The sequence below is a fragment of the Branchiostoma lanceolatum genome, chromosome 2, assembly GCF_035083965.1.
Source record: "Branchiostoma lanceolatum isolate klBraLanc5 chromosome 2, klBraLanc5.hap2, whole genome shotgun sequence".
Taxonomy (NCBI): Eukaryota; Metazoa; Chordata; class Leptocardii; order Amphioxiformes; family Branchiostomatidae; genus Branchiostoma; species Branchiostoma lanceolatum.
Genome location: NC_089723.1, coordinates 37,341,564 through 37,353,388, shown reverse-complemented (window position 1 = coordinate 37,353,388; position 11,825 = coordinate 37,341,564). Strand labels below are relative to the sequence as shown.

General features: G+C 41.0%; 2 protein-coding genes across 2 annotated transcripts in view; both read right to left on the bottom strand.

Annotated features, from left to right (window-relative positions):
- The window catches only part of LOC136427049 (zinc finger protein 208-like), a 28,548-nt gene extending 24,621 nt beyond the window's left edge, over nucleotides 1-3,927 (bottom strand). The window contains exon 1 of the mRNA XM_066415767.1: nucleotides 3,654-3,927. Within this exon, the coding sequence (XP_066271864.1) occupies nucleotides 3,654-3,859 (206 nt within the window). The 5' untranslated portion in view covers nucleotides 3,860-3,927. The remainder of the gene's footprint in view (nucleotides 1-3,653) is intronic.
- Nucleotides 3,928-4,425: 498 nt separating this feature from the next.
- Nucleotides 4,426-5,878, bottom strand: LOC136427048 (zinc finger protein 782-like). Its single transcript, XM_066415766.1, has one exon. The coding sequence runs from the start codon at nucleotides 5,876-5,878 to the stop codon at nucleotides 4,793-4,795; it is 1,086 nt and encodes a 361-aa protein (XP_066271863.1). The 3' UTR covers nucleotides 4,426-4,792.
- Between the last annotated feature and the right edge of the window lie 5,947 nt (nucleotides 5,879-11,825).

Here is an 11,825-nt window from a genome sequence, read left to right as displayed (position 1 = left end):
GATGACCGTCTACCGGTGACCAGATCATGTCATGCCGTGAACTCTTTACGAGTTTTCACTCTTCTTATCACCGGATCAAGTTGCGTGTAGCATTTATACCATATCTAGAGATGTAAATATTATGTAATGTCATGTACTGTATATATATTTTGATCAAACACCCGTATCCTATCACTCGAGTCGAAAGCATACGATTGAAGTGTTTCTTCTTTTTCTTTCGGTACTGCTCTTTTATGTGCATTTTGTCTATTCCTTCGGTACTGCCCTTTTAGGTGCAATTTCTTTCGATTTCCCTCTTAAAGACGCCACTCCTAACTAAGGAATTATAGGATCTGAATAAGGCGAAATAATTAACCCCTGACTGAAATCGCTGCTTGGAGAACAGTGCACCTTGTACACTATTGCATTATGACTAAAACAAGGAAGGCAACTTGTAATTTCATTTGATTCTCTGAATGACTTAGTACGTGACAGTAAGAATATGACACATACAGCGACCCGTAGTAGTCATGCTAACTATTGGTGTAATTTTCTGTTGCATGGTGCACCAAGGTTATCTGCCCAAAACGTGTTGATATCTCCGCGTTGTAAATAAAAATAAACCCGTCTCTAGTAAATAATCTGATTCCCTTCGTGTTATCACCACAACTTTATTGTAACCGAACTGTGAACAAAATAAGTGACATAAACAAATGTTAAAGGAAGGGACTTGAATAAACATACCCTTCTTAGTACTACCTATCATCTCTACAGCTATCATAATAGAACTCAACAAGTAGGGAACAATAAGCATAATTGAAAAGGTTATGCGGAAAATAAATGATACAAGCACTATAATAGAAGGAAAAGATAAAGCGTAAGGACAAAAAACTCTTCTATTTCCATGAATCTGAATTAACAAGTAGTCAAGTACGTATAAGAAATCTACAAAAACTCAACATGTATAAACATCAAAATCAGTTTGTAAGCTTATACCTACTATATCTTCAGCTACGATAACATAATGCTACTTGTAGTTCTAGAATGCTACAATTAAACCTAAACTATTAACGTCCAACAAATTTAACAGAAATGGCTTAAATAAACATAACCCTGAGTGTAACATCCATCGTTAAAGAACTTCTACTACTAGTAGTTTGAACTTTTTAAAAATAGACCATAGATCTCAAACAATAAGAAATGAATCAAACAAAATGACAGTGGTGCAACCACACAGTGAATAAACAGGACAACAAGTCTCGTCAACATAGTATGATAATGGGCAACAAATCTTAAAAAAAGCAAACGAAGGTTGTCTCCAAACTAAACCCATATACTTAAAAAACAACCGAGAGATTTTTGGATTCTGTCGTTTTCATTCAACGTTAATGTATGCCTGTTTGGCTTGTATTAGTCCATAGTCACACTTGTAGGGTTTCTCCCCTGTGTGAGTTCGTATGTGTGTCTTCAAACCACCCAGCTGACTGAACTGCCTGCTGCACTCCTCATACTTGTACGGTTTCTCCCCTGTGTGAGTCCGCATGTGTTTCTTCAGATCACCAAGCTCACTAAACTGCTTGCTGCACTCCTCGCACGTGTAGGGTTTCTTTCCTGTGTGAGTCCGCATGTGCTTCTTCAGATTACCTGGTGTACTGGTGTAAAATGACAACAAATAAATAGGGGGCCAGGGAATGACAATAGAGCGCAGGGGAGATAATGAATGGGAATAACAATAGCGCGAGTGCTCTATGCAGATTATTTCGCGCGAACATTTGAACAGGGACGTAATCTCCAAGCAGATCTACACGGGGCGCCGAAAATCGTATATGCTAGCCAGAGAAGGTCCAGGCAGCATACGGGGCTGTATGAGTTCGCATGTGTCTCTTCAGATTACTCAGCTCACTGAACTGCTTGCTGCACTCCTCACATCTGTAGGGTTTCTCACCCGTGTGAGTGCGCATGTGTTTCCTCAGATCATCAAGCTTACTGAACTGCCTGCTGCACTCCTCACACCTGTAGGGCTTCTCTCCTGTGTGAGTTCGCATGTGACTCTTCAGATGACCAAGCTGACTGAACTGCCTGCTGCACTCCTCACACATGTAGGGTTTCTCACCTGTGTGAGTCCGCATGTGTCTCTTCAGACTACCTGGTGTACTGAACTGCCTGCTGCACTCCTCACACTTGTATGGCTTCTCCCCGGTGTGAGTCCGCATGTGTCTCTTCAGATCACCCAGCTCACTGAACTGACTGTTGCATTTGTCACACTTGTAGGGTTTCTCACCTGTGTGAGTCCGCATGTGTTTCTTTACATGATCCAGCTGGATGAACTGCTTGCTGCACTCCTCACACCTGTAGGGTTTCTCACCTGTGTGAGTCTGCATGTGTTTCTTTAAATTACACAGCAGACTGAACTGCCTGCTGCACTCCTCACATTTGTAGGGTTTCTCTCCTGTGTGAGTTCGCATGTGTCTCTTCAGATGACCTAGCTCACTGAACTGTCTGCTACACTCCTCACACATGTAGGGTTTCTCCCCTGTGTGGGTGCGCATGTGTATCTTCAGATTACTTGGTGTACTGAACTGCTTGCTGCACTCTTCACACCTGTAGGGCTTTTCCCCTGTGTGCGTACGCATGTGTCTCTTCAGACTACCTGGTGTACTAAACTGCTTGCTGCACTCCTCACACCTATGAAGGCTGTTGGCAAACCCCTCAACTGAACCACTGCTAACGTCATCACTCTTTGTTGTTGCCATCAAGTCGTTTCTGTAACCATAGAGAAGCGGAAAATATAATCAATGAAAATTGTTGATGAGAAGTTTGCAGCATGGGACAATGTTATAACAGACACCACAGAATCTGCTTGGAGTGATCCTGGGTAATGAAACATGATACTACATGTGAAATAATCAACTAAGCTTCGACACTTTGTCAAACCTACACCCTCCTATTAATTGTGATTTGTATGTTACTTAGATAAAGATTCAGATGGCAGTCCCAGTACACAAACTCATACATACACAAAGACAAGCACGCAAACACATAAAACACACACACAGTGACACACACACACACACATGTGCGCATGTATTCATTTCTAGTAGGTACACCCGTCCATAATATCCAATATTTAACCCTCACAGCTATAAAATCATTATCTTCCCTTTTCGTAAAATGTTCTTCTATCTTATTGCCCCGACATTGCTCCCATATTACAGTTTGTACTGATAAGTTACATTTGTCGGTAGCCTGTATGTGCGAAGTATGCAGGCAAACCACCCCTGTAGCAGTAGTGACCCGCCCCCATGAAAAACACCAGATCCCGCTGTCAACATGCAGGCACTGATTGAAAACAGATGTGAGGATCCGATTGGGGGTTTCTAACATACGTAACTCAAGTCCTGTGTGTCTTTAGAGCCAAAACGTCAAATTTCGCAAACTAACACTATTCTGTATAGATTCTGGATGTTACTTACAATACGATAAAACATATCAAATTGAGCAATTTGAATTTTCTCAACGTAAAAGATACCCGGTAGACCATACCACACCCTTCTAAATCTTATTTTGACCCAGACAAAGCGACACACTAAAACCACCGCAAAATCACGACTTGTAGTCTATCAGCTTCGACATCGTTACACAACCTGACAATGATATTCGTCATCTCTTCTTACCTGAAAGGTCTCGACGATTGGAACAGTAGAAACCGGCGTATCCGAGGACAGAGATAGATCAGGGAGCGTCCGTCCACGCGATTCTGGCAAGCTTGGAAGAACGGAAATGCGCTGTAGATGACCCGGAAGTTCACTGCGAGGTCAGTTTCTTGTACCTGATTACCCACAAGAAGCTGAAGATGACCGTCTACCGCTAACCAGATCATATCATTCCGTGTAGACTTTGATCTTGATATTTACGAGGTTTTTCTCTCATCACTTGATCAACTTGCGTGTCGCATTTATGATCAATTAAGTTATGTAAAACATGGTCATGCCACTCAATGATTCATATTGCAATAAAAATGCCCGTAACCTATCGGAAAACGTGTTGAAATGCTACCGAGACTGGATGGTATACGAGTTGGTGGGTTGTGGCCCCAATTTGTTCAATTAATTCCCTCTAAATCGCGGCCACTACTAGAGAAACACAGAATCGTAGAAAAGGCTGCAAAAAGAGAAAAGAACAAAATAGACCCTGACCGAAACCACTGTTTGGAGGGAAGCTGGTTCCATTATGACTGAGAACTAATTATTTTCACTTGATTTTTTAAATGTCTTTTAAGGAATTGACAGTAAAAAAAATGTCATATCTGGGACCCTTAGGAATCATGTGTAAAATTGTACTATGTTTTGTATCATGTACCAAGGTTATCCCCAAAACGTGTTAATATCTAGGCGTTGTGAGCAACAGTACACTCGTCTTGAATGAAAAAGTTGATCTCCACCAGTGTTATGCCGACAAACTTTATTGATACTGAACTAAATAACATAAACAAATGAACTAAATGAACATAACCTTGGGCCTATCATCTCTACATCTACCATAATAGAACTCAGTTAGTGCATCTAACTTCAAAACATGGAACGTAACAAATGGACATTACTGAAACAAAGCTATAAACAAAATAACAGCGATATTATACACGAAATAAACAAGGGGAACCAAAGACACAGTATAATAATGTGACAAATAAAATAGAAAACAAAAAAAAAGAAAAGAGGTTTGTCGTCAGACTAATAGTAATATGTCAGACTAATAGTAATACCATATACAATTTTTTCTACAATGCCTTTTCCATATATTTCATCAGTTCGGCCTAAAATACTTCTCCTTCTCCCCTGTGAGTCCGCATGTGTCTCTTTAGTTTACCGAGCTCACTGAACTGCTTGCTGCACTCCTCACACTTGTAGGGTTTCTCACTTGTGTGAGTCCGCATGTGTCTCTTCAGATTACCCAGGTCACTGAACTGCCTGCTGCACTCCCCACAATTGTAGGGCTTCTCACCTGTGTGAGTCCGCATGTGTTTTTTCAGATTACCCAGGTCACTGAACTGCCTGCTGCACTGCCCACAATTGTAGGGCTTCTCTCTTGTGTGAGTCCGCATGTGTTTTTTCAGACTACCCAGCTCACTGAACTGCCTGCTGCACTCCTCACACTTGTAGGGCTTCTCCCCTGTGTGGGTCCGCATGTGTTTCTTCAGATTACTCCGCTCACTGAACTGCCTGCTGCACTCCTCACACTTATATGGTTTCTCACCTTTGTGAGTCTGCATGTGTTTTTTCAGACTACCCAGCTCACTAAACTGCCTGCTGCACTCCTCACACGTGTAGGGCTTCTCACCTGTGTGAGTCCGCATGTGTTTCTTCAGAACACCCAGCTCATTAAACTGCTTGCCACAATCCTCACACTTGTAGGGCTTCTCCCCTGTGTGAGTCCGCATGTGTCTCTTCAGACTACCCAGCTCACTAAACTGCCTGCTGCACTCCTCACACGTGTAGGGCTTCTCACCTGTGTGAGTCCGCATGTGTTTCTTCAGAACACCCAGCCTACTGAACTGCCTGCTGCACTTCTCACACCTGTAGGGCTTCTCCCCTGTGTGAGTCCGCATGTGTGTCTTCAGATGACATGTTGTACTGAACAGCTTGCAGCACTCCTCACACCTGTAGGGTTTCTCCCCTGTGTGAGTCCGCAAGTGTCTCTTCAGTTTACTTGGTGCACTGAACTGCCTGCTGCACTCCTCACACTTGTAGGGTTTCTCCCCTGAGTGAGTCTGCAAGTGTATCGTCAGATTACCTGGTGTACTGAACTGCTTGCTGCACTCCTCACACCATGGCAGAGTGTTGGCAATCCCTCCTACTCTACTATTGGTGACGTCACTGTGGCAGCTCTTTGTAGTAGCCATGGAGACACTTCTGTTATAATAGTGAAAAGAAAAGAGAGTAAATGACCAAATTAAAAATGAAATTCAATCCATTGAGAGTTTTCATCACAGGGAATGATACAACGGACACCATTGCATCTGCTTGGAGACATGTGACGGCCATGATGACAAATATCAATTATTAGATCTTTCGCTGGTAAATCTTTATGCAGTCGAGGACAGAGGCACTAGAAGATCTGATTGGAGGTTATATGATAACAGCAAGGTAAAGAATCTGACAGTCCTGGCACACACACACACACATACACACACACACACGAACACACACACACACTGACAGACACACTTACAGCTGCATACACACGCACGCAAACAGACATACTGGCACAGAACTACAGCGAAACACACACACACTCACACATAAAACACAGACAAGACACACATACAAATACACCCATACAAACACACACACACATACATTCTTCTATTTCTAAAATGTACAACCATCCATTGTATAAGCTAGCCTCCGTTGCAGGCTCTGAAGCGGCTTTTTGGGGGGCTAAATAATACACTTTCTGCAGCCACCCCATAACTATCAGCCATCCTGTAAGCCGGCGGCTGATAGTTACAGGATGGCTGATAGTGTATTATGGTGGCTGCAGAGAGTGTATTATTTAGCCCCCCCAAAAAGCCGCTTCAGTGCCTGCAACGGAGGCTATGTATAAGCTACTTCAGGGTTGCTACTACGCATGTGCAGTGTCAAAGGTAAAGGCCCCCTCGACGTAAACAAGACCCGTCTGGGCGTTGTTATGCAAATCGAGACAATGTCGAGACGAGAACTGTCTACAAGCCGTGGGCCTAAATCACCTTTGACACTGCACATGCGTAGTAGCGACCCTGAACTAGCTTATACTAACATATGATCTGCCAACGTTCCAAATTGTAACATCATCCGCACATTCTTGTTTGGTCCGTCCCATATAACATTTATCGATACGATACTAGTACACGAGTCAGTACGTATTGAAGTTTTCTTCATGCCAAATCATCACTGTGGCAGTTAGTGAACCGTCCCAACAAAATAACACCAGACCACCCTGTCAACAGGCACTGATTGAAACCAGATGTGAGGATCCGATTGGGGGTTTTCTGCATACGTTACACAAATTCTGTGTCTTTGTAGCGAAAAGTAAATTTTTGCATACACAAAACCATTCCGTCCAGATTCTATGTCTCTTCTTACACAGTAAAACCACAGTACATTGAGCGATTTGAAGTTGGTTTCTCAATGTAAAACAGATCGGGTAGCCCCTACAACAACCTTCTAAATCTTATCTTGACCCGTTCACCGCCAAGGTAAACAACAGACTAAAACCATCGCAAAAATTGTGACTTCTAGACTACCAGTTTCGACATCGTTACACAACCTGACGGAGATATTCGTCATCACTTCTTACCTGAAAGGTCTGACGGTTGGAACAGTAGAAACCGACGAATCCGAGGTCGACAAAGATAGATCAGACAGCGTCCGTCCACCAGACCACGCTGTCAACAGGCAATGATTGAAACCAGATGTGAGGACCAGGTTGGGGGTTTCTAACATACGTAACTAAATTCCTTTGAGCCTTTGTAGCCAAAAAGCCAACTTTTGCATACATAAAACTATTCCACATAGATTCTATGTTACTTCTAACACAGTAAAACAAAGTAAGTTGAGCCATTTGAGCCTTTTTGTCCTCAAATTAAAAGAGCCCCTACAACACCCTTGACCCGCTCACTGCCATGCTTATCTCTATGAAACAACACACTAAAAACCGTCGCAAAATCGTGACTTGCAGTTAATCAGCTTCGACATCGTTACACAACCTGACGAAGATATTCGTCATCACTTCTTACCTGAAAGGTCTCGACGATTGGAACAGTAGAAACCGGCGTGTCCGAGGACAAAGATAGATCAGACAGCGTCCGTCCACGCGATTCTGACAAGTTTTTACCAACGGAAATGCGCTGTGGATGACCCGGAAGTACACTATAGGGGTCAGTTTCTTGTACCTGATTACCCACAAGAAGCTGAAGATAACCGTCAACCGGTGACTGAGTCATGTCATGCCGTTTACTCTTTACGGGTTTTTACTCTCACATCATCGGGCTGCGTGTCTCCATTATTATGTTTAGCCATACCTAGTATGGCTAAACATATTGTTTTTACTCATGTTTCTTCTTCTCCTCCTGTCAAATCTTCAAATGGATTCATCTCTGTCATTTTTTGACCAAATGACCTGAAATTTGGTACAGAGGTAATGTAGGCAAAAACCAATGTGCGTTTTTTTCCTTTTTTGATATTGACCTTGAAAGTGATTTTATTGAGATTTTTAGCATATCTTGGCCTCCTGCGCCCTGGTATTTCAACCGAATGACCTGAAATTTGCTGTATATGTGGCTTGAACAAATATGTAAAGGACTACATTCCCATTTTTGGCATACATATCTTCAAAACGATTTATTTTGGGCTTTCTTGACAATATTTGCCACTTCTGTCACTTTCAATACTACATATGACCTAAAGGTCAGTGATCCCAAGTGCCTTGCACCTGGCCTTACATGCCTGTGAGCCTTGCGACCACCTGATTGGTCAATTGAGTTAATCTAATTATCTTGCATTTCTGGCGCAGGTGTAGGCTAGTATCCATGCCAAATATGGTATGGGAATCCCTAGGACATGTGATTACATGGCTTTGTTCACTCTTTTTTGAAAAAAGATACACATCTCCAGTTCCTACATGTATTAGACCAAAACTAGAGTTCCACGACCTCATATCTTCGCCAAATAATATGAATTGTACCGACAGATGCAAGGACCAAATTACCGCCATTTACCAATATAGCATTACATAGCCGTTTTTCTAAACAATAATTAAATTCTAGTCTTTAGTTGCTTAAATTATATCTATCAATGTCCCCCTCTTTCTCAGTGGCTTGATATGTCACATGTATGAAAGTCCTCTCATGGAATGTTAATGACGGTTAGACATCCGGCAATAAAACTGGATGGATTTTCGAAACGTAGTGAAGTAGTATAACTCTATCAAATATTAGACCCTGTATTACATAATCAGCATCTTATTGTTTAACTTGGCTTGGCTATGTCAATTATCAGATTCAGCTATGTTAAAATGCCCAACATGAATACAAAAAGTCCTGTCATTTACGAGCATAGTGTTATTATCTTAGTATAATCTCAGCAATAATTCAAATGAGATAATTTTAAGAATTGATATTTCGATTATAATCGATAATTACTAGCCTCTTTTTCTCAGGATGACACAGTTTTCAAAGGTGATTTGCTTTTATTTGTTTTTTCGGCTGTAGATAAGTACAGCCAGGGCTACCAAAGGCTAAGGCCATTACAAAGGGTTAGCCCTGGTAACTGAACAATATGCAGACCTTGATACAAGCTTTCACAAAGACTAGAATACGACTAAAATGCATATAAACGGGCACAAACATAGAACTTTTAAAACATTTCATTAATCATGCAAATTAGGTCCTGTTTAGCATAATTACCATGTTACGTCAATCGTAAAATCCACTTTTAAATCACCATACCAAACATAACAGATACATTTTAGTCCTGTTTTTATCAATTGCCCAGGTAGTAAGCTAGCTGTTGACCTAGATTCAGGACGCCAGCTGTTGACCTAGATTCTGGACGCCAGACGTGTACTAACACATGCCGCGTACTATGATGAGGCAGTCCTATATATGCCAATTATTACGTAAAGTAGGTCATGATCTGCATAATGAGCATATCATTATGGTGATCATCACCTAAGGAACATATATACCGAATACAAGAATAATCCATCAACCCCTGCTTGAGTTATCCTCCTCAAAAGTTACAAACGAATAGGCCCACTGCAGTTTAAGGCAAGCCGCAAGGGGGCCCAAACTTACAACACCTACTCTCTGCCCCAAGATCTATCTACCACTCAAAAAATCATTACCCTAGTACCTGCAAAAAATTCGACCACAAACTTTAAGCGGATTGATAAACTTTCTTCATTTATTATGCAAATCAGTTCCCGGTTTTCATAATATGTATTTGATTATGTAAAACATTACCCAAGCTATTTACATACCAAAAATCATGACTATCCGTCAACCCCTTCTGTAGTTATTAGCCTCCAAAGGTTTCAACAAAAACGCCAAATCCGCTAGGGGGGCCAAACTTACACCACCTATTTCCTGTTCCAGACCCTATGTATTGGTGAGAAATCATGAACCTGGCACTTCCAGAAAACTCGACCACAAAATTTAAAACTCAGCTGCAGTACCTTAATTATCCGCTAGGAGGCCCATTATCGAACTTGACCTTCCTCTTTAACACTCCTACCTACCAACTGAATATCATGCACAGCCGTCAACAGCACCTCGAGTTATGCTGGCAACATAAAAATTCACACACATATAAAGCCCGCTGCAGTACCAACGGAAAATGCCAGGGAAACCATTTTTGACCTTGACCTCCGTTTCTACAACATCTACACACCTGCAAAAAATCATGAAGATCTATCAACGTTTCCGTCACTTTTTTTGCCTACATACAAACACAAAAAAATGCAAAGTCTCCTGCAGGACTGTTGGAAAACGCCAGGTAAACCATTTTTGAACTTAACCTTCCTTTGCACAACCACTACACACCTACCAAAAATCATAAATATTCATTGAAGCTTTCTTGAGTTATGCTCGTGACATACATAAAGACCCACCCAACAGATTTTTCAACCGAAAACATAATCTTCTCCGAGTACAAGTACTCGGCGAAGATAACAATGTGAAATTTGGCATGTACACAGGCCCTCATTCAAATGTTTGGCATACAGCCTTTCAAAACGATTTTTTAAACAAAGAATTTTTTGGTTTCGTTATTTTCAACCCAAAGTGTTTACTATTGAATCATGCATTCAAACAAAGGGGTGTCACAGTTTTATATTTCACCCATACTATCGCTGAAATATGTTGTTTTTGGTCATTTCCTTCTTCTCCTGTCAAATCTTCATATATATCATTATGTATACTATGGAAAACTTCATTCTTCCTGGGGTTGACCTTTTTTCATTCAATTTTGAACTGGATTGATTATGCGCGAGAGTGTAATTTTCAGCGGATATTTTTCCACTGGTGTAGTTTACATGGAGATGGCACGGAATATCCCATTCTTGCAAGGGGAGATTCTGTAATTATTTCTTTCAATTTTGAGCTGGAATGATTATGAAAAAGTCCATTTGTTAGCAGAAGTGTATTTGTTAATTAATAAGTGGATATGGTTTTGGACTGGTCCATATTATGTTGATGTGCTACTGGAAGACTCCATTCCTGTATGGAGAGACTGATAATTGTTTTTAAACTCAATTTTGATCCATTTTTTTTAGTGGAAGTATTTTAGAATAGTCCATTGTTATTTTGGGAGAGTCCATTTTTTGCATGGCGAGGAGAATGGCTAAACATGCTGTATTTGCTCGCAAATGTTGCCTTTCTAGTATCATATGCATCTTTAGATATGTCAATAAAAAAAACATATTTCGAAATACTGTATAAACATAATCACATGAAGCCGAACCCAATGTGTTAGAACTTAGTGTCAGTATAGTAGTTTATTTCATCTATTTTATCAAATTGCAACAGGCAAGTTAAGACTAGAGTAGCCATATGTTATATTGTTCATCATTGTTTGTCCTTCCTCTCCGCGTTACATGTACTTTTACTTGCAATTAGCCAACGGGCAGGAATTTGCAATAAACTTTCACTAAAAAAAATAAAAGGTCCGTAACCTAGATTTATTGCAAAACGTATTTGTGATCGACTTTGATGTCCGAAACATAAGGCAGTTAGGTTGGCCCAGAGCAGACGGTAAGAATTGGTATATCAGCGATCATAACTTCGGTCAATTATGTGTACAATTGACATG

Coding starts and splice junctions, on each gene's coding strand:
- LOC136427048 (XM_066415766.1), bottom strand. CDS start 5,878: ATGGCTACTACAAAGAGCTGCCACAGTGACGTCACCAATAGTAGAGTA.